Here is a 25,772-nt window from a genome sequence, read left to right on the forward strand (position 1 = left end):
GCATACAACTCTGGCAGCTCTGAGGGGAAGTGGTCTTGTCTGTGAAAAAAATTTATAACTGAATACTGAGTATTTTATTTTTTTTTTTACACCTATCTGACAAAAAATATTATGGACACTTTCCTATTTCATGCCTACAGTATCTGTCACACTATGCAGACCTCAGAACTTGTACAGAAGATTTGAGATAAATCAGAGATGAGAAATACTTATTCCTGTTATGTCACCTTGTCCATCTCTCTTACAGCGTAGTATTGCTCTCTGCAGATTATTTGTTAGTCATGCTTTGACCAGTCTATTCTAGAGATTAAAGCCTTAGAACAAACTAAAATGCAGCCTCCTTATTTCAAATAAACTAGGGCATAATCCAAAACCCATTGAAGTCAATGGGTACAGATTTTGGCCCTAGAAGTCCAATACCAAGTAACGTAAATAACTATTTCAAACTCCATCTGTATGTCCCACACTCCCAAAATATAGCTGCTTTCTTATCTGCTCCCACATCCCCAGAACAGCAGAAACTGGGAACTACAAACTAAAGGGAAGAGCCTGATTGTCCATTTAGTTTTATGCTAGTGCAACTGGAAAGGCTTCAATGCAGTGCAGAATCAGGCCTAAGTTTCCCAGGTTGTAACTGGGAGCATGCCTCCCAGCTTGGGTATATGGACATACATGAGCTGAGCTCAAGCTAGCACACTAAAACTAGCAGTGTGAACACCATGGCACGAGCAACAGTCCAACCCTCTCGGTCTGTACTCATGTGGCTAGCCTCTGCTGCAATGTCCATACTAGAAGCAACATAGTTCTGTGAACTAGGATCATCTTTCACTCTCTGTTCCCTTAGCAAAGGCAAAGCACTGCTCTGCCAGCAGAAGAGCTGCACTCCGATAGGGCAGCATCAGAGGAGCTTCAAAGTCTCTGGGGTTTCCTTTCCTGGGAACCCACACAGGTAGTTAGGAATGCCTAACATGAGGGATAAAATATAGCAGCTCCTAAGTACACTAGATGTAGTATTAGCTGCTCAACATGCAAAGGCCAACAGCCATGATGGCCTGAATCAGATAACATTAGTTCCAGAAGCAGGGAGTAGAAGGGCATCAGATCATTGGGTCTGGATCAGAATTGTGCCTCTGATCTCTCTGCCTAGCTGGTGGGTTGAACTGTGTAACTATAGGATATTTTCTGTGCTGGCCACACTCACTTAAACAACAACCACCAAAAAAACCCTAAAAGAACTACAATGGAGGGGTTCTTAACTTTGCCATTCCTAGAAGCAGCATGGCCTGTTGGAGGACTTCAATAGCTGAAAAGAGGGAAGTTCTCTGTGAAGTGTTTTTGGTGTACAACTGAATTTCTCCCTTTTTGACATTTTAAATTAATCATGACCTAGGTTTTAAGCCAGGAAGCATCCCAAATCTGCAATGTTGGTCCTAACTTGCATATAGATTTACATGTTTTAGTAATTGATAAACACACACATCCAACATTTGCTTTTACTTTTTATCCTCCTTTACGAGATGAAGAAAAGAATGTTTGCAGGATTTTAACAATCAATTTGGTTCAGACCCTGGAGGGACAGGGGAGCTATGAGGAGCAAATTAGGATGCCACAGTATGGGCATCCCTGATCTAAATCCTTTGGCATTTATAATCCCACCCCCACACAATACATCTACGAAGTGGAAAAAGATGACAGCTGAATAAGCCTCAGCTCTAATGGCAGTTACTCCTTTTCTGTAAGTAACAACAGCTTTTCCATTTTTATTTATTTAGTTACTCTCTCATCAACAGAAATCGGTCAAACAAAAGATATTACCTCACTTACCTTCTCTAATATCCTAGGATCAACACAGCTACAACACTCCTGCAAAAAGCAATGGAGTTCTACAAATAGTCAGTTACACTCCTGTTGCTATAGACACCTTTTCTCCTCTAGTGTTTCCAGTCTCCCACCTGCAAACACCTTATGACAACAACATTAAAAAGCAAGATTGTAAATTTGCATAATTCTAAACGTTTTTACATAAATCCAGGCACAAGTATTAAAACTCTCTGTCCTTAAAATTCATGTCTTGCATACGGGGAACCGGACTTGGGGCAAGCTACATCATGAGAGGATTCAGGGAAATATGTGAGTCGCATCGATTTTTAGTGCCACGGTCTCTCAGGGAACCTGCAGGCTAGCACTAGCATGTTGGATGGTTTTTGGCAGTAGGTAGCGGAGAGAAGCAGGAGACTTGGTAGCTCTTCAGGGGCGTACCTAGGAAATAATCTTAAATTAATATTCCTTGCCACGATCTACTCCAAATCCTACACATTTGCAAGGCGGAATTCAGTCCCCTTTACTGCCCGTGCCTCGGCTCCCAATGTTTACAGATTCATGCACAGGCTTAACTTTAGGCAGGGGAGCAGCGCGGCTAAAACCCCACGCGCGGGAAGTTAAGCACCTCCCCAGGGGTTTGCAGGCGGGCTGGGGGGCCACAGTGGGTGTCTCCTCCCTTCCTCTGTGAGCGGGGCTCTGGCCCCCTGGGAGCGCGAAGACCTCCCGGCACAGCAGCCAAGCGGGCTCTGGGCGGTGGCGGGGAACGGCCGTGCTGGGCTCGCGCGGGGCAGTGGAAGGAGCCAGGCACGCGCTGCGGGGTGCAGGCGCGAGGCAGGGCCCAGCCGGCAGGGACACGCTGTCGGGGTGGGGGAAGGAGGGGCCTAGCCACGTGCAAGGCTCCCTGGTGGGCGCAGGCTGCAGCTCCCGAGCGGGCGGTGACTGACAGCCATGCGTTAGGGAGGCGGGACTCCCGGAGACATGCGCCGCTTGCGTCACACGTTCAGACCCCAGAGCTACATCGGCCCACGTGAGCCACCGCCCTGCGCGGGGCTGTTCTTCTCCCACGGCTCCAACATGGCGGCGGTGGGCGGAGACAAGAGCTTTGGAAACCGCCCTGGCCCGGGGTGAAAGGCCGCGGGGCGGGGCGGGGCGGAAGTGACGACCTCTGCGGGGCGGAAGTATGGCGGGGGCGGCCCACATGCGCAGGTCAGTGTCGGCCGGTGGCTGGGGCAGGGGCTTGCCCCGGGCTGTCTCCCTCGGGGTGGCGGGGACGGGGCTGAGTGCGGACAAGCAGCAGGGACAGGTCTCCCTCTCCTCAGGCGGCTCGGATCCGCCCTCGCCCTGGGCCACTGGTGCGTGGGCAGCAGTAAAACCCCCCTCGGGGGTGTATGTGTGTCCGTCCGTCCGTCCGTCCGTCCGCCCTGCGCCCGGGAAGCGCGTGTCAGACAGAGACGGAAAGTTTCGCGTCGTTCCCTGCTAGCAAACCCCCGTGGCTCATTCCGGAGCCGGGTGCCCATTTCCTTACTTCCCTGCCCCCCAGCAGATCGCAGCCAGGGGCCAGCCCTCCCCGCCGCCCCCCACCACCCGGAGACACACGCACACGTGCCTAAAAGAAAAGGAGGACTTGTGGCACCTTAGAGACTAACCCATTTATTTGAGCATGAGCTTTCGTGAGCTACAGCTCACTGAGCAACCACCCAGAAACACAGCGGGTCGCAGTAATTGTGTGGCAGGAGTGTGGTGGGTGAAAGCCGGCAAAAGCCTGAGAATTAGGGTTATCCATTCAGAGATAAATTGGAGGTGAAACGCGAAGGGAAGGAAAAATTCTAACCCCCTGCCTGGGGACCCTTTGATGGACATAAAAGTGCTAGTGGAGATTATATAGGCATTTTCTGCTCTTACTGAGGAATTAGAGTTGCTTAGGGTATGTCTACACTGCAATTAAAAACCCATAGCGGGTCCCCTGCCAGCTGACTCAAGCTTGTGGGGGTTTTGGCTAAGGAGTTGTTTAATTATGGTGTAGAAGTTTGGGCTCAGGCTGGAGCCCAACCTATAGGACCCTGCCAGGGCTGAGGGTCCCAGAGTTTGGGCTTGAGCCCATACCACAGATTAACAGCCTCTTAGGCTGAGCCTGAGTCAGCTGGCGTAGGCCCACAGTGGGTATCTAGTTACAGTGAAGACATATCCTCAGCTACTGTCTTGAACATATGTTGACCTAAAAGGGACATGTAGTCACAGATGTGAGAAATAAAGCTTGCTAGGACATCAGTTTTGCCCTGGCTTATGAACATATGTTGGAATGTTGTGTATGTTTAGATTTACAACAAATAGTTGAAAAACAGGCACTTATCCTAAATTTTTGGTGCCATGGACAATGTTTTGAAAGCACAACAAACCATTAACCACCCCCTTCCTCCAACCAGCAGCATCCTCCAGCACATGCAGTAGCAATACATTTGACCATATGGTGAATATCACTATATAATCATAACTAACCTGTGTGAGAGTTATTTTGACAAATTATTTTTCAGACCAAGAGCTGTTTACTTCTACAGGTTCTAACTTAAGCCTATTTTTATAATCTGTCTCAAAATCCTCACATAGAATGACTTGTATACCAAAATCCCATCAGCGTTGTGTACTCTGAAAAAAACTGCTGAGTACTTTAGTTTATTCTAATGTAATCTATTAACAGCAGATCTCTTCCTTTATTTTAACATTTGGCCCTCTGCAGTAAGTCTTGAGGCTTCCCTTACCCCAAAGATCCAATTGATAGTGTAGGGGCATGAAGTTTTTCCTAAGGCACTCGCTGTTACCTGGTCCAAATGCAGGTAATAAATATTCTGTGACCATATATGCCTTGTTTTTTCTTCTGCAGGTGGCCCATTCAGCAGGTCCTCTTCCAGGGTTAGACTGGTTATAGCCGAGGATATTTGGCTATATTGTTGATTACAGGCTACAATTACTACCCCCCATCCTAGAGCTGTTGTGGGTTTTTTTTGTGTGAGTTGCCACAGTCTCTAGGATGAAGAAAGCCTTTCATGAGGGGCAAACGACATAGTACACATTGGTCTAGTAGACAGATAAATAGCTCAGTTAGTCTTTCATTGACATTGATTTAGAGCACTAAGGCTGTGGCCTTCCTTGATCTCTGCACTGCCATGAGGGAGGCCTGCCTGAGTGCAATTCTCTGCCTTTCTCCATTCACTCCCCCACTTCAAGGCCAGCAGGACAGGGCTGGAGGTGTTGTGGGGAGAGTGTGCTCAGCCTCTGGCTGGAGGAAGCACCTTATGTTGCCCTATAGTGATCCCTTTGTCTGATTTAGGAGCTGTGATTGAGGGGCAAGTCCCTTCTGGTCCACTTTGGTGACTAAACTGGTAATCTCCATTGAAAGGAGTTAACAAAGTCATGTTGGGGATGGGGAAAATAAGAGATCTTGGGGTTCAGAGGCTCCTCACAGTCAGAGAGGAATTTTCCTACACTCCTGTATGGGGTGCCCTTCCTCATTTATTAGTCACATCTAGGTCAGAGCTGCTGTCTTGCCACTTGCAGGCTGCTTATAGCTTTCCTTCTGTTCACGCTCCTCCAGTATAAGCACAGTTCATCTGGCTCCTAATCAGAAATCACTGTGGGAATGGCTCACATCAAATCAGCGCAATATTTTCAGGCAGATGTCTTAAACTGACTCAGTACCCATCACAGTAATTGGGAGGTGAATTTAGGAGTTGCTGGAAGAAATTTTCTAAGTATGGGATGCTCCAGTAATGAAGTTGTATGCTAAACAAAAACCTCTCAAATCAACAACTTTCAATTGTTTTGTATCCAGTGAGAAGAGCAACAGATGGACCTGCTCACTTTACAGACTTTAATGCTGATTTGGGGAAGCTTTGCAACTCTTAGAAACATACCCATTTACCATTGTAATGGTAAATATTGCCTCATCATTAGGGCCCTACCAAATTATCAGTCCATTTTGATCAATTTTATGGCCAGAGGATTTTAAAATTGGTCAATTTCATGTTTTCAGATGTTTACATCTGAAATTTCAGGGGTGTTGTAAGGGGGTCCCTTTTCTGGTAGTGGGGATTTGCAGCTAGGAGCTCCCCCAGCAGCAGGGAAAAATCACAAGCCGCCTCCAGCTGCAGGAACCTCGGGCTGCTGCCCAGCCCCACAGTTTCCTGCAGCAGGGGAGGCACCTGCAGGTGGGTCTGATCTTCCCTACCCCCAGAGATGTCATGCAAAGGAAGGACAAGTCCTGTCCCAGCAGGGACTCACAGCTAGGAGCCCCCTGGCTGGGGTGCTTCCAGCATCAGTGGGAGATCGGACCCGTGTCAACAAGCCTCTACCAGAGCTTCCTGCAGCAGGGAGAGGCACTTGGAGATGGATCTGGTCTCCCTCTGAGATGAGTTGTGCAAGGGAAGGACAAGTCCTGTTCCCCCCTCCGCCCCCCCCTCCCCCAGCCTCGTGGGGACTTGCAGCTAGGAGCCCACCTAGGCGCTCCCAGCAGCAAGGGGGTGATCAGATTTCACAGGGAAGGGTTTTTTCATGGTCAATTACACCTTTTTCAGGGCTGTGAAATTGGTAGGGTCCTACTCATCATCTACAGCAAAGATACATGTATCTACTTTTGGTGACAAATATGGCTTCCACTAGCCCTCCTCCCCACTCACATGCTTGGCGATCCTAACAGAAGAGACAGGGTTCAATGAGTTCAACTCCTGTAACAAAACATGGTTGATCTCCTACACCTGTTCCCATCCCCCTCTCTCACATCTAGTAGAAAACACTGGTCTCCAGGATGTTTATAGACCATTACTTTATATCCACAGTGTTGGTGGGTGTTTTACCAAAAATAATTATAATATTTTTTATATATGGACACCCTTAAGTGTGGCAGATACCTGTGTATTAAGGTTCTTCTTGTAGTGCAGATGGAGGCCTGAGTTGCAAGGCGATTGGGTCCAGTCTTTAAGGCCCTGCTGCACTGGGTTCAGAGCTCCACTAGCAGCAATATGGTTATTGCTGGTGATGTTCTAGCATGCTTTTTCTGACAGCTGTGAGAAGGGATTTCTTACTTTCTGTCAGTTGTGCAAGCCAAACTGTACAGCAGTCTTCCTGTAGGTAGTCTGGTAAATGGTCTAGAACAGGGGTGGGCAAACTACAGGCCACATCCAGCCCGCCAGCCATTTTAATCCAGCCCTCGAGCTCCTGCTGGAGAGCAGGGTCTGGGGCTTGCCCCACTCCGGCGCTCCAGCCATGGAGCAGGGTCGGGGGCTGCTCTGCACGGCTCCTGGAAGCAGCGGTATGTCCCTCCTCCAGCTCCTACGCATAGGGAAACCCAGGAGGTTCTGCTCTGCACGCTGCCCCCGCCCCAAGTGCCACCCCTGCAGCTCCTATTGGCTGGGAACCACGGCCAACGGGAGCTGCAGGGGCGATGCCTGTGGACAGGGCAGCGCGCAGCAGAGCTGCCTGGCCGTGCCTCTGCATAGGAGTTGGAGGAGGGATAATCTGCTGCTTCCAGGAGCTGGTTGAGGTAAGCGCTGTCCAGAGCCTGCATCCCTGAACCAACCCCCCTCCCATGCCCCAACCCCCTGCCCCAGCACTGATCCCCCTCCTGCCCTCCAAACCCCTCGGTCCCAGCCTGGAGCACCTTCCTGCACCCCAAACCCTCATCCCCATCCCAGAGCCTGCACCCCCAGCCGGAGCCCGTCCCCTTCCACCCCGGTGCCCCAACCCCCTGCCCCAGCACTGATCCCCCTCCCGCACCCTGAACTCCTCATTTCTGGCCCCACCCCTGAGCCTGCACCTCCGACCAGAGCCCTCACCCCCTCCCACACCCCAACCCCAATTTTATGAGCATTCATGGTCCGCCATACAATTTCTATTCCCAGTTGTGACTCTCGGGCCAAAAGGTTTGCCCATCCCTAGTCTAGAATGAAGGTATTGGGGGAAAAAATAATCCTGTGCACGCTAGTCAACTACTCCTGCCCACCTGCTAGCATCAAATGTATTTAAACCATTTCTGACTCATCCACACTTACAAATGCACAAAACTGGGGAAGCTGGTTACAGCATGTCTGTCTCTTGACCCAGTTACAACATGGATGGAATCGGGAATGTGCGTGTTCAAGGCTTAAGCCTGGTTCCAGAACAAGGTTAAATTCCCATCCACACTATAGCTCTGATGTTATGTTGTAACTCATCACTCCAAGAGGTGGTAGTTACACCCATGCTGACGGGAGTGGCTTTCACTTGTTCCAAAAACCCCTCTCTCTTTTTCAATGTCTTCTGTGGCTGGCTTTCACCCTGCAGTGTCTGATGTTTCTCTCTGGACTGTTCTAAAGTGCCTATTTGGCCCCATTTATTTTCAGATGGTGTGAGTAATGCACAAAGTACCCAGGTAGGCTTGTGTAAATCTGGGTGTTGAAGGCAGGGCAAGGATGGAGGAATTGGTGAGGGATTTTATTTGAAGGGCATCTGCAATGCATTTTGATTCTAGCCGATTTGTTTCTGATATTCCAGCACCATCATAATTTGGGCTCAGATGGTCTTTGAAGTCCATTATGGTAGAGCATGAAGCACATGGTTTTTGCTCTCATGTGATGCTGCTTATGCATATCATAGGGGGAACCAGTCAATCAAAATGAGATTTTTGCAGCCCTTGCTGAGGCAGAGAGCTCCATAAATAAACTACAAGCAAGTGTGCTTGTGTCGTGAAGTGAAGAGGGAAGAAGTGTCTAAATAAGTCACAGGTGTTGCAGTATTGTTGGAAGGAAGCCAGATTGTAAGGCAGCATTCTGCCTTCTCCCTTTAAAGGCAATCCAGCACCAATACATGCTGATTTGTGATATAAAATCATGCTCTTTGTGTTTACAAAGAACATAGCACAGTGTTACCTCCCTATTGCCTAATATAGGGCAGCCTCATTCCAGGGCCCCAAAAACCTACCAGCAGCTACTCGTGGGACCTTTGCTGGCAGTTGTAGAGGAGAAGCCAAGGAATTTCCCTCTGGCTCCTAGAGGTGGTTGTGTTGGCAGGGTAGTGTAGGGAAGTTCATCCTGCTGTTGCCTGTGCTGTACCTGGTCTTGGCAAAAATAGAGGATACCACTCTATGATTGTTGAGTTGGCAACTGTCACAAGCATTAGGCCATTGTATTCAAACTTGGGTGTCTAAAATTTGGCACCTAAATTCTCCTTTAGGCGTCAGACAAAGGGGTCTGAGAGTCAGAGGTGCTGAGCACTCACAACTACCATTGAAGTTAATGGGATCTGTCGGTCCTCAGCACCTCTGAAAATCTACTTTATTAGGTGCCTAAAGATAGGCAAAAATGTTTAGATTCAAGTGGCTAACTTCCTGTCTTTTTTCAAAATAGAGAGTTTTTACCCCTCCCCCCCATAATGGCTGCATTTATATGGGTCTTTGGATAAAGAACGGTGAGAGAATAAGATGGATCTATCCCTAGTCTAATGCCATTGAAGTCAATGGTGTTATACCGGGGTGAACTATGTCCCCTATTCCAGCTATTTCCTTCCAATAGATTCAATACAGGTGATTAAAATATTTCAAATATAGATTATTTAGATTGTAAATCTAGAGTTGAGTTATTTTGTGTAGTATCCTTTTTCTCAAACATTAAATCCCAGGCAAAAGGCCAGTGAGAGAGGGAGGGCAAAATTAAGAGGAATAATCAAGGGAGAAATCATTTGTCAGGTGAGATTTGAGTAAGATGGAGAGTGAAAGAGGCAGGAAGATATAGGAAAGCTGTTCCAGTTTTCAGGAACTGCAGAGGAGATGGCTCTTGCACCAAAGGTGGACAGAGAATGGTAAGATTCTGAGAGGAGGCTAGATGCGTGGAGAGAGGTGATTGATTCCAAAGAGGGGATTTTATGTTTGTTTGCACCTTCTGAGTGACCTTGCACTAATTTTGGTGCTAAAAGTAGGATAAATCCAACTACACCACTGTGGGCCTCACACTAACAGCCTCACGCAATTAAAGGCTGCATGCAAAGTTTGTTTTTAAATATCTTGAAAAGAGCAGTGCCTGTTGGACTGATGGAGTTTTGCTCACAAATATCTGGCAGAGCAGGTGTCTGCTTGTCTGGTAGTGCATTGACTGGTAGTGAAGACAAGGTAACAGTTCATTTGCGCCATTAATAGGAAGAACAGTGTTTGGGGTGATTCAAGAGGGTGGGGTATTGCAGTAAGAGTGTGGGAGAGCTGTGTGTGTCAGAATGAAGTGTTTAGGGGGTTTCTCCCCAGAATCCAAGTCTCTAATTTGTTTCCTGTGTGTGCGCCAGGTACCCTGACACACAGCTCTAGGGCAAGCAGCAAAAGTGAGGAAGCAGGATGTTGTCAAGGCCAAAGCCTGGAGAGTCTGAGGCAGATCTGCTGCGATTTCAGAACCAGTTCCTGGCAGCAAGAGCTTCCCCGGCAGTGAAGGTCGTGAAGAAAGCAGACAAGAGGCGAGGAGCTGGTGGCAGCGGAGATGAGGAGAGACCCCCACTGCAGGACAGCAAGGATGTGGTGATACTAGAAGGTAACTTTCTTTGGGGTGTCTTTATTTTATGTTAATATGGACATCTTCCCCCTTTATCTTTTGGTAATCACCCCCACCTCAGCACTTGTATGCTTTATGTCTTCTACCTCCTTGCCCTCAACATCCATCTGCTTTTCCCCTGCATTTGTATCCTGCTTGTGACATTCTTCATCCTTACTCCTTTATCTAGGGTAAAGTGCTCCTCTTATGACCTGTGCTTTTGCTTGCACCTGTCCTCCAACAGCGTCCATCAGAGTTATCCCTGCAACACACGTCTGCCTCAAGTGCAATCGTGGCATCATATATCCATTCTCCCTGCAATATCCCATTTGCTTGGACTTGCATTTGTAGTAGCTGTCTCATGTGCATAGCACCTGCCGTTTTACTCGGCATTTAGACTCTCTCCTCAGAGCCTCTGTTTAATTCTCCACACAGTCCTGCCAGCATCCAGCTTTTTTAGTGTGCTATACATTCCTTCCTCTAACATCCATCAGCCTGCCACTGCACTGATAACTATAACCAGTTCTATAGAACCTTTGATCATCTAAGTTCAAGGTGCTTTTATAACATCAATGATTTAAACCTCACAGCCATTGGTGAGGTAGGGAAATATTGTTCCCACTTTTACAGATGGAGAGACTGAGGCATTGACTTGTTCAAGGTCCCGCAGTGAGTCATTGGCAGAGTTGGGCCTAGAAGCTTGGTCTCTGGAATCCTCAGTCTGTGCTCTAACTGCAGAACAGTGCTTCCTCTCTGTTTCAGTATGTCGTCTTAGCATTTCTGTGTATTGCCCTTGTACCTATAGCTTTCCCTTGTGACCTGCAATCCTGAACTCAGTGCTCTTCCCTGTGCCCACAATTCTTTAAAACCTTTCCCCAGAAGTGATGCCTGTAAAGAAATCAGCAATAAAATCTTTGAATACATAAGTTCAAACTCTCTGCTTCCCAGAGAAGTTGAGAATTCTCAGTTTGCTTCTTCATCATGTTCAATTCTTGCCAAGGTAGTAGGCACCTTAAAATACCAGAGCAAGATTCCCTAGTACATATCTAGCCCCTTGAAGATATGAGTAACTCCGTGCATCATAAATAACCTCATGGAATGTGTATTGGGGTTCTTTTGTTATTTTTTTTTTGCCTCTTCAGACTTTCCTGATGTGCTCCCGGCCCTAACTCCAGCACCTCCAAAGAAGTCCAAGTTCAAAAATGCCTGTGTCTGCTTTAATGATGAGGATCCAGAGGAGAGATTGGAGTGTCAGGATCGACACATCACGGCAGTCTTCAGCAAAATCATTGTGCGTTGTGTGTTGTAATAGCGTGTCAGGTTGCTGTGAATAGAGCACTAGGGAAGGGGGGAGGGAGTGTTATCAGATGGGAGGAAGCCCTTGCTCTCCTACAGTGTGGTGAATCCAGTAGCTGTGGCACTGCAGTATCCTGGAGCACACTGAGAAGAGCGAACAGTTTGTGTTTGCACATGCAAGAAGTAGTTTGTTTAGTTCCTTCTGTTTCTCCTGTCTTTAGGAACGAGACACGAGCACGGCAGCTGTGACCATGCCAGTGCCCACTGGAGACCCGTTTCCCAGAGCGTTTCACCGGTCTGAAATAAAAAATGAGGTCAGAAATGCAGCTTCATCCAAGTCTTCCCTCACTTTCTTCTTTAACTACCAGAATTTCCCACTGTAGAGCAGAATGCCTGGCAACGGTATTGGTGCTTCTCAGTGCTATAAGCAGGCAGCTCAGCATGCTGGAGATCAGAAGCTAACTCGCATATCTACGGAATTTCCTCCTCATCACAAGAAAGAGCTGTCCTGACAAATCAGAGTCAGGGGTTGCCTTGTATCCCACAACTAAATGAGATTGAATTCCCCTAATCTAGAAAGAGAGGTCACTTCAGAGCTGTATGCTGAGGAAGCATGGAGAATCCAGATCTCACTGTGTACATGGCCTGTTTTGTTTTTGTTTTTTAACCAGAGAAAACACCGTACTCTATTAATAAATAATGAAAGACTTTAACAATAGGATTTATACTAATTCCCCTGGGGGTGGCACTTCTTCACAAACCTTCTTGTGAGTTCATTTTCATTGGTATCTGTTGCAGGTTTTAGAGTAGCAGCCGTGTTAGTCTGTATTCGCAAAAAGAAAAGGAGTACTTGTGGCACCTTAGAGACTAACAAATTTATTTGAGCATAAGCTTTCGTGAGCTACAGCTCACATCATCGGATGCATTCAGTGGAAAATACAGTGGGGAGATTTATATACATAGAGAACATGAAACAATGGGTGTTACCATACACACTGTAATGATAGTGATCACTTAAGATGAGCTATTACCAGCAGGGGGGGGAAGGGTGAACCTTTTGTAGTGATAATCAAGATGGGCCATTTCCAGCAGTTGACAAGAACGTCTGAGGAACAGTGAGGGGGTGGGGAATAAACATGGGGAAATAGTTTTACTTTGTGTAATGACCCATCCACTCCCAGTCTCTATTCAAGCCTAAGTTAATTGTATCCAGTTTGCAAATTAATTCCAGTTCAGCAGTCTCTCGTTGGAGTCTGTTTTTGAAGTTTTTTTGTTGAAGAATTGCAACTTTTAGGTCTGTAATCGAGTGACCAAAGAGATTGAAGTGTTCTCCGACTGGTTTTTGAATGTTATAATTCTTGACATCTGATTTGTGTCCATTTATTCTTTTACGTAGAGACTGTCTGGTTTGGCCAATGTGCATGGCAGAGGGGCATTGCTGGCACATATCACATTGGTAGATGTGCAGGTGAACGAGCCTCTGATAGTGTAGCTGATGTGATTAGGCCCTATGATGGTGTCCCCTGAATAGATATGTGGACACAGTTGGCAACGGGCTTTGTTGCAAGGATAGGTTCCTGGGTTAGTGGTTCTGTTGTTGTGCAGCTTTGTGAGTTTTGATTTTGTTTGGCCTGAAATCTGCTAGAGAAGCTAGAATCAGACGCAGTAGCTTCTGTCAACCTAGTTTTGCAGTAACAGGAGGTGCAGGCTAAGAAAACAAAACTGAGCGAGAGCGGAATCCAGTTTCTGGGGTGATGACACAAGATGGATGTGCTGGTGCATCTGAAGAGATGGCTTTTTAGAAGGAAGACTATTAAAAAGAAGTGGCTTCTGTTAAACCGCCAAGTTTGTTACTATAAATATGTAAGCATATGGAAGCAACTTCTTAGAGTTTTATTTTAATAGGCTCTCATTTTTTAGGCACTCTTCTCCCATCACTGAGCAAGAAGAGTTCAGGAGTCCTGTTTCGTTAGTGTGCATGGATTCCCTATATATCGATGGGAATACAGAGCCTTGCCTTCCTTAGCACAAGCAGTGCATTAATTTAGCCAGGATTATTTTAGCATCACTCTCCCACTTATTACTGTGTAAATCTTCTCACCTCACTGCAGGCCAATAATCTTGTAAGAAGCCTGTTCCAAGCATGTGGTGAGTACAGTACAACCCCCACTTATCCTCAAAAATGCAAAGCACTCAGATAAACAGGGTTTCAGATTAACCGGAGATGGTGAGCTGTTGTGCTCATTGATATTGAGGTGTATCTGCGTCCTGATTTTCCAGAAATCACCTATAATTAAACCCAGTTGTTTCTAACCAGCAAACAATGAGGGCAATTATTTTTCTCCTTCTGTTCTACCTTCAAACAATACAGTAGAAAACTGTCATGCATGTGCAGGAGAGAGGGGAGACACTGGTATTTATTTCCCTCATAAATGTCCTGTTCCAAACTCCTTGTTTTGGAAACCCTTTTGTAGAGCGTATAGACGGTTGTCTGTGATATGAGGGTGGGGACGTCTGGAGAAGAGGTAGTGTTGATCTGGGAATTTATCTTCCTGCAGGTGAAGGTGGAATCTGGAAGAAAAAGTATCTTTGCGCAGAAGATAGCTGCTAAGAGAGCAGCTGAAGAGGCCGTGACAGCTCCACCTGCTGTTGAGACTAGGCGTACCCATGGAAGATTAGCAGTTTCAGGTGCCATGTGTTCCCCTGGATCAGCAGAGGAGGAGCCACTCCACAGCACTAAGGATGGTGAGTCATGAAGCCTCTGTCTGTCTCAACTGTCATACTGAAATGGCTGCCACTAATGTAGATTGGGTTGTTCTTCTGTCTGTCTAATGTTAAATGTCAGATGGTCAGCTATATTGATGGGAAGCCTAGGGTTTCTTCTGATAGGCAGTTCTGCCCATACTTGGCTCCTCTCCATCTCTCCCCCCTCACGCCTCAAATGCTCAACACACAAGGTTTTCAGCTGCTGTGGAGACAGTACAAAACATGTTTGGTACTGTTACAGAGATATTACTTAAAACTGTTTGAAGAGCAGTCCAATGCCTGCAGGATTTCCAGTTTACAGTATTAGGGATGCTCTGGTATTGTATGCAGCAGATGGAATGTGCTGTCGTTCCAGACAACAAGAATTGAATCCTTGAGACCATTTTCCTTGTGGGGTGGACCATGGACCAGTTGAAGGATTGAAGTCACTATCTGGTAAAATGAGAATTTTACAGCACTGTTAGGCTCATTCCATTTAACCCTTTCTTTAAGAAGGGTGTTAGATTGGCAGATAAAGAGAGAGCTGGGGTTTGCTCAGGGCATGATCCTTCTGCATACTTAGAGCTCTGACAATCAAGGAGAAGAAAATCAGTAGATTAGCAGTCCCCAACCTGTCAAGGCAAATGTCTGTTTAGCAGACTTTCACCTGTTAATGTCATTCACATGCTGTTTGTTTATGTGTGCTGTAATCTGCAGTGTGGTTTGGGTAGTGCTCCATCTTTTACAATCATGAGAGCTGTGTGAGTGTTGGAGATTGCAAACATGGACAGGATGGGGGCAGTGGTGGTGTACCAGGGCTTAGCAGAGGGCTAACATTAAACCTGGAGCAGAAACCTAAAGGGTAGGTAACAGTGGCTGCAAAAACTGGAATAGGTTATATTCACTGTTATCTTGGATAGTAATCCATTGTTAAGTACTGTTTTTATCTGAAAAAACTGGCGAGTAATTGATTTCTGTGCAGTGGCATGTTTTTGATCTGTTCAGATTTGGATGAATTAATAATGCTATAGACACTTGACTCACTAATGACTTCTGTGGCTGGATCTTCTAGGCAAACCTGATGATGGTGTGAGCACTCAGCAACCTCATATCATAACCGGAGAGGGTCTTGGAAGCTTGGAGAGTGAGCGGGAAGCTCTGGCTATCCATGAGGAGAACCTACAGAAGTTGCACTCCATGACCCAGGAGGAGATCCTACAGGAGCAGAGGAGGCTGCTGGTTCAGCTGGGTATGAACCCCAGTATTCTGCACATGAACACCTTGCTGCTTATTCCAGGCTGGAGGAGGGTGAAGAAGATGTAGAGTGTACTGGATAGGCCACAAAGGGAGGGAGTAAAGCAGTTGCAGCCAGAATCTTGGGGGCACGCTTAATTCAGAGAGCTGCACTATCCGAACCCCTGAGATGAAATGAGTCTTTATTTCTATCACTTTTAACAAGACTAATATAAAAGGAAACCTTTCTTTCTGCACTATGGAACTTGCCCCCACAGAGTATTAGTGAGGCAGAAGACATAATACATTTCAAAAAGCATTTCACATTTTTTTGGGAATAAAAATACCTGTAGTATCTACGTTTATGCCAAGCAGGGTAAAATTACCCAGACTTTCAGTCCTCTGGCTTCAGGGAATGAAACCGGTCAGATCTGTGGGTTGAATTTTATGCCCCCAAAATAGTGAAGTGTTATGAAGAATGGCTCACCTGAAGGCAAATTCTAAGCCCAGGCTCCAGACTGAGTATGTGGCCCGATGCTGGGCAGACACAAAGGAGTGGAGGAAAAGAATCCTCCCCTCCGGTCTCAGGCTGCATAGGGACACTGCGAGGGCTATTGCAGCCCAGAAGCTAGGTTAGCATCTGTGTCCTTGGTGTGGAGGAGATGATAAAGCTTCATGCCCAGCTGCACTGTATAGCCTCTTCAGATTGTAGGGATCTTTGCAGCAGGACTATATTGATTCTATCACCAAAGAGACTATGCTGAGGCAGAGCATGATTTTGAGGACTGTCTCTATATTGCCATAATCAGTGTCTTCGGAATATTATTTATACATATAACTCTAGAATGATTAATAAAACCTCTTTTTCCTTTTTCTGCGCAGTGAAGTACAGGAAAGCACAACTCTACTTGCATTAATAGAAATAATGGGTGTTTTAAGACGGTCAGCCCTGACACAGAATGTTTGATCCAGTGGGATCCCTCGCTGAGGGAGGCTTAGTTTGAATTGTGGGGTGTGAGAGAGAGAGACATGGACAGGCTATGGCGAACAGGGGCATAGGGTAGCTTGTTGTGTCCCAATTTCATCTGTTCCTTTCTATAAACTGATTTCAAAACATGGAGTACATTTACCAGAGTGAAATTTCCACAAGCCAATGTTAATCTAACAGTATAACCCCCTGCAGGGTTAATTTCCTAATACCTTGTACCTCTTCTCTCTGAGTAGTAATCAGTGTGATTGTTGTTGTCTCTAATAACATTTCACTTCTATTACCGTCTATTGGAGGATCTCTGTGCACTTGATAAACACTTAATGAACTGAATCTCACCATGCTGCCACAAGGGATGTAATTTTCACTGTCCCCACTTGACAGATGTGGAATCTCTCACATAGAGAGGTTATGTGCCTGGCACAAGATTATATGATGTCAGTGGCAGAGCTAGGGGTAAAACTCAGATCACCTGACTCTGACCTGTGTTTTAGTCACAAGAATATTCTCTCCCCGCCAAACACCTTCCCCTTCCAAGCACCCTTTCCCCTCAAATCATGAAGAGAGCTGCCAGTGTTTATATGTGGTATATCTTGACTTTAGTAAGGCTTTTGATACTGTCTTGCATGACCTTCTCATAAACAAACTAGGGAAATACAACCTAGATGGAGCTACTATAAGGTCATTGCATAACTGTTTGGAAAAACCGTTCCCAGAGAGTAGTTATCAGTAGTTCACAATCAAGCTGGAAGGGCATATCAAGAGGGGCCCCACAGGGATCAGTCTTGGGTCCGGTTCTGTTCAATATCTTCATCAATGATTTAGGTAATGGCATAGAGCGTACACTTATAAAGTTTGTGGACAATACCAAGCTGGGAGGGGTTGCAAGTACTTTGGAGGATAGGATTAAAATTCAAAATGATCTTGAGAAATGGTCTGAAGTAAATAGGATGAAATTTAATAAGGACAAATGGAAAATACTCCACTTAGGAAGGAACAATCAGTTGCACACATACAAAATGGAAAATGACTGCCTAGGAAGGAGTACTGCAGAAAAGGATCTGGGAGTCATAGTGGATCACAAGGTAAATACGAGTCAACAGCGTAACACTGTTGCAAAAAACAAAACAAAAAAAGGGGGGGGCAAACATCACTCTGGGATGTATTAGCAAGGGTGTTGTAAGCAAGACATGAGAAGTAATTCTGCTTTGCTCTGCACTGAGTAGGCTTCAACCTGAGTGTTATGTCCCTTTCTGGGTGCCACATTTCAGGAAAGATGTGAACAAATTGGAGAAAGTCCAGAGAAGAAGAGCAAAAATGATTAAAGGTCTAGAAAACATGACCTATGAGGGAAGATTGAAAAAATTGGATTTGTTTAGTGTGGAGAAGAGAAGACTGAGAAGGGACATAACAGTTTTCAAGTACATAAAAGGTTGTTGCAAGGAGGAGGGAGAAAAATTGTTCTCTTTAACCTCTGAGGGTAGGACAAGAAGCAATGGGCTTAAATGGCAGCAGCGCGGTTTAGGATGGACATTAAGAAAAATTCTCAGCTGTCAAGGTGGTTAAGCACTGGAATAAATTGCCTAGGGAGGTTGTGGAATCTCCGTTCATAGGAGTTTTTTAAGAGCAAGTTAGACAAACACCTGTCAGGGATGGTCTAGACAAAACTTAGTCTTGCCATGAGTACAGGGGACTGGACTAGATAACTTCTCGAGGCCCCTTTCATTCCTATGATTCTCTGGATTTGAAGTCCATGTCTGATACTAGGGATGATGATCCAGTTCAGATAAAGAGAACTCCCCTCAAGTTGTACCCAGAACTTGAACTGAAACTTTGTTGTGGTTCAATAAAATGTGAATAATTCTTCTTACTATGTTCTGTGTTTCCTATTCATGTGGAAATCAGATTGATGTCAATGAGAAGTCCATATATAGGGAGAGCAGAATGTCAGAACTGAGATTACCAGGTGGATCTGAGAGCAGAGTTTTCTCCATAATGAATAGTGTGACCTGTATGTGCCTTTTTTTTTTTTTTTGTAATACAGGGGGAAATTACTTTGTTTATATTTGTGAACTGGGAGAATTAATAGAATTTTTGGTCTTTTCCCTGCCTTGAAAGACATCAGATCGGTTCTTCCTGTCATTTTAACAACCAGTTGTCCCCACCTTACAGGATCAAGAGGTCCTAAAGCAGTAAGTGCCTTAGAGAGGATCACCAAGAGCATTTGGGACTGGAGTAAAAAAGATTAAAGCATAAATAGCAGGAGCTGGATCAAGAAGCATTTTGATGACTCAATTTCACTATTCTATTTGTCTGTCATTACTTTCAGATCCCAGCTTAGTTGCTTTCTTAAAGTCACGACATGGTGTTGATGAAGGTCAGGAGAGACGGGAGAAGCCTGGACCTCCAGAACCTGGGACCGAATCACAGCATGGTGCAAAGGAGACTGTGAAGGATTTCTCTGTAGGGGGGTCAGGCATGGAGGAGTCTGTGCGGACTGAAAAAGATACAAGAATGGAAATCACAGGTGACAAAACTCGTGCTTGGTGGCACGCTAGACCTAATTCTGTGGCAAGATTGTCTGTTTTCTAAATCATTCCAGTGCTGAATTCTGCAACAATTTGTTAAATACCCAAATTAGCCTTTGGTCAGAAGTTTTTGAATAAATCAGATTTTGAGTCCAAGTGGAACAACAACACTTATTTTAATTTGAACTCCGTGCATTGTAAGGGTGTTTTTTTATACAATGCAGCCTGTAAATGGAAAGAACCCATTAATCTCTCTAACTCATTCAGAGATGCATTGTGAGGAAATAGGGTGAGCCTCACTGATCTTCTGAGCAGGCAAAGGAAAGGAAAGGACAAAGTGTGGCAGAAAGAAACAGAGGCAGCTGCTGCTGGAATAGCTTTCTTTAAATGGCACTGCCACTTCACGAATAGCTGCTTTATCTGGGAATGACTGATGCCCTTTGCTGCTGATTCATTTGCAGCATGGTCCAGGGATGTCAGCAACCACCGTTCAGTTGCAATGAATCCGCACACCTATGGGTATTTACAGCCCTTGGGGCTCAGCTTCTGCCTTCAAGAGTTCAGCTCTCTTGGAGGGTGCTGGCCCTACTAATAAGACAAGATGTTAGTGGGAATTCTGCAGTAAATGGCCTTGGTCAGGTTGGGTGACCTAGTTGGTCTTTTCTTTCCTTACTTCCCATGATCTTACTGTGTGGCTTGGATCTGAGAACCAACTGAGTGGATTTCCAGCGGATGCCTGCCTGGTGCTCACACGGGGGTGGTTGTGGTCGGGGTGCTCCACCATTCTTTGGGTGACAGAGTAGTACAAAGCAGCAAGGGAGCAATCGTGCTGTAGAATTGTCGTTTACAGAGTGAAATGTTCAAAGATAATCCTACTAAGTTTTCCATGGTGTTTCCTGTATTTTGCTTTACCAGGGCTGGTCTTTGAAGCTCAGACAGAGAGGAGGCAAAGTGTGTATGGGAGTGGGTGGGGAAATGCCAGTTTCTTGTCAATGAATATCTTGGCTCCCGGGTCAGAAACAATCCCCTCAGCCTCTTGAGTTCCCACTCAGGTGTCTCCTACCCTGGCTCAGCAGACATTTTGTTGTCAAGTAATCAAGCATTTTTCCCTCTGAGTAGTGCTTCAGGGGCACCCTACAGTGCTCCCTTGGGTCTTATTCTCCCCAAACCCCTACTAGCAAACATCTCTTTCCCCCTGCTCCGTCCCCAAGGTGGTCTACTTATTCTCTTGTCCATGGAGATGAGGGGTACCAGTCAAGGCTCAGTTTTTCTTCCTCTCTCAGAACGGGCCGGGGGGGCGGAGAGAGGGCGTCTCCTTTTCTCACCAAACCCCATAGAAGGGAAACGGGAGCGGGGGAAGGAGTAAGTCTCCACCCTTTCCGCTCTCCCAAAAGGAGGCTAATTTCTATCCACTGTGCATAAAAGGGGCTGTGGCCTTCCAGGCTGTGAGGAAGGTGAGATACTGAGAGCTACAGTACTGCCAGTGCAGAATAAGTGCCCACTGAACCTGGCCTCAGTCTAGTCAGCATCCTACTCCCAGCAGAGCCACAGTGCAGATCAGATGCATGGCTACTGGATTTGCTGAGACCACCAATCTGTGTGTCCTCTGCATGCTTTAATGCCTATTCCTATTTCCCTTTTTTAAAAGTTAAATGAATTGATGGGTCTCAGGTGAGCGGCTAGTGGTCCTCACCAAAGTACCGATGCAACTGGTGCTAATTGTCCCCTTATTTACAGTCTCAGCAGAGAGGCCAAAGAGAGAATGGACATGGAGACAGAAACACGCTCTCACTGTAGGTCCTTGTTGGGGCACCATGAGAGGGCACTGTGGGGAAGCCAGCACTGCTGCTGCACCTGCCCTCTTGACAAGAAGATCTCTGTCTCCAGGAGTCTTACGTCAGCATTGAATTTGCTTAGCGAACAGGAGTACTTCTCCCTTAAGTTTCTGTTCCAAGTCCTGCTTTCCTCCCTGTTGTTTTGTTTGTGCCTTTTCCTTTTCTCCATCTTGTTGTCGTTTTTTCCCCAACACTGTGCCTTTGTTGCTTACATCTCTCCCTCGCTGGTGTACCTCTCCCCAGTTTCACATTGTTCCTTTGCTGTCTCCATCTCTCGATCCTCTTTTCTGATGTGTTCTCTGGGTCACAATGTAGCGTGCAGGCTGCCTAATGAGATCTTTGAATTGCTCCTGGATTTCGGCAGTGTGTTTTGGGGAGATAACCACGGTGTTTACCATTTCCTTGGTGAGAGAGAAGCTTGTGTGTGTGGAGGGGAAGGAAAGCTGTTTTAGCATCTATTGAAGAAAATGCCTCGCCCCACAATCCTTCTGCTGTTTCTCCACAACAGTTTTCTCCCTCTGATTCTTTATCTCCATCAGCCTTAATATAAAGGTTATTTTTAGCTCTTCAGTTCCAGAACAATGGAGTGCACAAGCTGCATCTTAGTAAGTGACACTCGCTTGCCCCACTCCACACCAGGCACCAGCACAAATTAGTTGCTCAGGAGAAGTGGTCTTTAAAGGGTGGGCAGGGTTGTACTGGAGCTCTTGGGAAGAGTATGTTGGTTGGGGAGGGTGCTTTGCTCCCCCTGGAAGCCAGTGTTGGAACGGGAAAAGAGGATTTTCTATGGGAGACTTCATATTTCAAGGAGGAGAGGAGCAGGAAAGCATTTTACAGAAAGAAGCAATTCTAAAAATCACTGAGGCATTTCCAGCTGCATGAGATTACACATGCAATGCACCATGCCCAGCAGGAGATGTAATATTAATTTTACATTGGCACTTAACATTGGGAAGCTGCCACTGCTGATGTCAAGGAATATATTCATCATGAGTAAACTGGCAGAAATGGTAATCCTGAATCCCACAGGAGAAACAGCAGCTCGGTTCAGCAGCATTCGAGGAGGCATTTGTTTTAATTCCTTCTTAGTGAGAATAAAAGGCTTCAATTTCTGGTAAATTTGTCCCAAGTCCTTTGCCCATAGGCTGTACTCTCATCAGAGGAAAAAAGTGCCTACAGGCTCTGGGAAGGAGGGTGGAGAGGGAGAGGGTTGAGTTTGTCACCCTTAAAGCAATGGAAGCCTTGCAAAGTTTGGTACATATGTTGCATTCAGGCTACCAGCTTGTGTTTCTGTAAAGGGATTTCTCAGTAATTGAACAATCTGCTGATGCCTTGGAATATGTATCCGTCTTTTCCTGTTGACAAGATTGTAATGCAAGGGCCACTAGTAACATTAATAATCCTGTTCATGGCATGATTAAATTAGCCCTCTTCATTTAGTGATTAATGGAGAGGGGAAAAACAACTTGTTGAATTAGAAATGTTAATAGATTTCAGTTTTCTGGTGATTTTACTTCCTTTTGTTTCACACCCACCACCCACAAACATGCCACCTTCTTTCATTTCAGATGCTTTTTTTCTTTAATTAAAATGTGCACTGGGCCTTTGGCTGAAGTTCTGTGGAACAGTTTTCTGGCTGGGGTAGATAACACTGCTCTTGGTTCCTTGCCTGATTCAATACTACACTAATCATGAGTCTGTGGCTATGTCTCAGAAATTATGGGGGCCCTTTGTGAAGATTAAAATGCTAACTGGAGACATGAGCCAGGAGAAGGTTAGGCTTCAGGCTGGGCCAGTTATCTGCGGGAAAAGGACTGATCAGAAAAAAGGATTTCTGTGTATCCATTGTTTCTTGCAAGGGTGTGTCAGTGCAGAGGATTACAGCAGTAATTTAAACATCTCCATGTCCTGCTCTTGTTTTGTTCAATCAGAAACAAGGCTGCTACTCTTCAATGCCCTCTGGTCACAGCAACCAGTCCTGGTCCAGGCTACCTTGAGCTAATGTTTGTGTGGTTTTCCAGGTTGAATCTGGAGATGGAAAAGACTGGTAACTAATCCATCCTCAAGCCAGTATGGGACAGATTTCTACTGTGCCTTTGCTTGTGTTTAGTTGGCTCCAGGTACATGTCCCAAGCACCCCTTCCCTTTGGAGATCAACTTGCAGCTTAATTCATCTCTCTGACAAAAAGTTTTCCATGATGTTGAGCCTAAATTTCCTCTCTCTCAATTTCTTGTAGTTTAAAGCTCTGTTTATTATGCTAAATAATTGATCTTCCTCCATCGTGTTTACATCTTTCAAATACTTGTCAGCTGTTGTCGTGCTTCTCCGCTGAGTCGTGGCTCAGCCAAGCTCTCTCTCTATATGTATTTAGCTCTGTGAAGGGTATTCGCGTGCCTCAGGATCACCTCTTCGTGGCCAGGTGTGGCATAGCAGTGGTTTTCCCACATGGTGCCCTCTGCTGATGGTCACTCCGGTGGCCTCTCTTCCTATAACTCAGTCCTCTGGCCAGGTCATGATTTTGTCCACCCCTTAGTTCACCAGAAGGTCTTTTGGCCCCAGCTCCAGGCTCCTGCCACCTTCCCAGGCCCTCCCACTACACCAGGTTCCAGCCCAGGGACCCTGTAACCAGCAACCAAGGTCTGTGCACTTCCACTCTTTGCTGCTGTTTCCCTGGGCTCCTTTTTACCCAGCCTCTCTCAGCCTTTCCCTTATGCCTCTTAAGTTCTCATTACTCTGTTCCTCCACAGAACATCTCCCAGAGCTCTCTCTTCCTGGCAGTCCAAATCCTGCCCTTCTTTCAGGGTGCAGCACAAGGGCCTCCTCCACCTCAGTGCCTGCTTTATGCCTCCCCAGCTGCTTACCAGCCTTCTCTAATCAGGCTAGGATCCCCAGGGTTTATCCCCACTCCACCCCGACTCTCTCCCTGCAGCCCCCTTCTGCTACAGATTTCTGCTCTTTATATTAACCAGCCTGCTCTTGCCCAACTGGGCTTCATGATCAGTAACATAACTGGCCTCTCAGCTCTCATTGACCTGCTCAGGGCCTGTGCGGGATTTGCATGCCATCACAAACTCTTTTAATCTAGGTAGTCAGAACTGAATACAACATTGCAGGTGTGGATGCATCAGATCTGTGTAGTAAGGGACTATTACCTCTCTGTCCTGTGACATGATGTCTCTAGGCAGCTCCATATTGCACTGACCTTTTTATTACCATAATTCACTGCAGGCTAATAATTTACTGTCCATTCTCATCTGTTTCTTTCAGCATTACTGCTTCCTAGCTTTCTGCCTCTTTATTTCAGATTATTTTCCCCCAGATGTTTTTAGTTTGCAGTTCTCAAACTTGAATCTAATTTTTTTTTCTGTCCCTAATCTCTTTGTTTGTATCCTGTCTGGTGTTCAGCTCCTCCCAAATTAGTATCGTCTGTGAATTTCATTATAGTGCTGTTTACTTCCTCTTCTAGAGCTTATGAAAGATTAAAACAGCAGTAAATCTTTGATGTTTATGCACCAGCTATAAGTCAATTTGAAGATAGTTTTCTTGTTACTTTACATGAAAACTGCACATGAAATACTCTCATAGCCAAATATTTGGCTGTCTCTCTCTGTGCCCAGGAAAGATAATGCCTCTGATGCTTTCTCTCCTTCCTCAAAGAAGTTGACCTTCCCATCAAGCCCCAGAAGGAATGGATCCACATGAACAATGTGGAGTTTGAGAAGCTGGAGTGGATAAAGGATCTGCCCCACCCACGGCAGAAGAGAACCAAAAAGGTTTGGAAAGTAGAAACTGATTTTTCTCTCTTTTCGTTTGTTGGTGGGACGTGTGGTTCATGTTGGTGAAGTCTTCAGAGACTGATGTTGCTGGAAAATGAGCCTTCTCTTCTTCAAACTATAAACGATGCCAACAATGGCATCTCTCCAGATCTGTCCCTATCCTCTCTTAGAGTGTGATGAAAATCCAGTTACCATGTTCATCCAGTACTTGTCTTTTCCATGATACTATGCAGGGTAGATCTGGAACTAGAGGGGACCAGGGATTGAGATGGGAATTTAGTGTCTAGTGTCTGAGAGATCTGGGAACTTGAAGTTTGGCAACTGGAATATGTGGGGAAATAGCTCTGGAAGTTAAGAAACCAGGGCAATGGAGATAAGTTGTAGAGAACTTGGGACTTCGTGAGCTAAGAGCTTGAAACTGTATTAAGGAAGTAAGATATAAAAGCTGAGTGGAGTGAAAGGCAGTAAAATAACTTTTTTTTTTTTTTAAATAGGGCATGCAAGCACGATTTAGTTTGAAAGGAGAATTGATTCCCCCAGATGCAGATTTACCTACTCATCTGGGCCTACACCACCATGGAGAAGAAGCAGAAGTAAGGGAGATATCAGAATAAAGTGGAAATGGAAAGAGAGTACACCGTATTCTGATTTCCATGTTTAATTCTCAGATTCTTCGTGTCTGGATATCCTACTGATGTGCCCCTTAGGAATGCATGTTGAATTAGGACCCAGGAGAGAAATCAGAACATACTGAGTCACTATTTCCGCTCCTTAATCCCATTTTAAAATGTATCTACTTGCAAAAGAATACCCCCACACAATTGGCTTACCTATCAAGGCTTACCCTTTAGCTAGTCTCTCAATGAAGTAGAATAGAATCTCTTTAGTCATTTGCATAAAGCAGCACTCACAACTCTTTTGCAATGCAGTTTATTCCTTGTGCTATATTTTGTAACTACTCTAAGGATCCTGTTTTATCTAGCTTTTTTTTTTTCCTTTACTCTCTCCCTCT

At 45.7% G+C, this 25,772-nt stretch overlaps 1 protein-coding gene across 7 annotated transcripts in view; it reads left to right on the plus strand.

Moving 5' to 3' along the window:
* The first annotated feature begins 2,958 nt into the window (after positions 1-2,958).
* The window catches only part of RPAP1 (RNA polymerase II associated protein 1), a 53,731-nt gene continuing 30,917 nt past the window's right edge, over positions 2,959-25,772 (plus strand). For 3 of the 7 annotated variants that reach the window (XM_073348699.1, XM_073348704.1, XM_073348701.1), the window contains exons 1-9: positions 2,959-3,027; positions 10,120-10,358; positions 11,501-11,649; positions 11,876-11,968; positions 14,213-14,399; positions 15,472-15,648; positions 18,950-19,147; positions 24,642-24,757; positions 25,255-25,353. In XM_073348699.1, coding sequence (XP_073204800.1) covers positions 10,169-10,358; positions 11,501-11,649; positions 11,876-11,968; positions 14,213-14,399; positions 15,472-15,648; positions 18,950-19,147; positions 24,642-24,757; positions 25,255-25,353 — 1,209 coding nt within the window. In that variant the 5' untranslated portion in view covers positions 2,959-3,027; positions 10,120-10,168. The other 4 variants (XM_073348702.1, XM_073348700.1, XM_073348703.1 and 1 more) reach the window with 4 other exon arrangements.

Source organism: Lepidochelys kempii, chromosome 6, assembly GCF_965140285.1.
Source record: "Lepidochelys kempii isolate rLepKem1 chromosome 6, rLepKem1.hap1, whole genome shotgun sequence".
Classification (NCBI taxonomy): Eukaryota; Metazoa; Chordata; order Testudines; family Cheloniidae; genus Lepidochelys; species Lepidochelys kempii.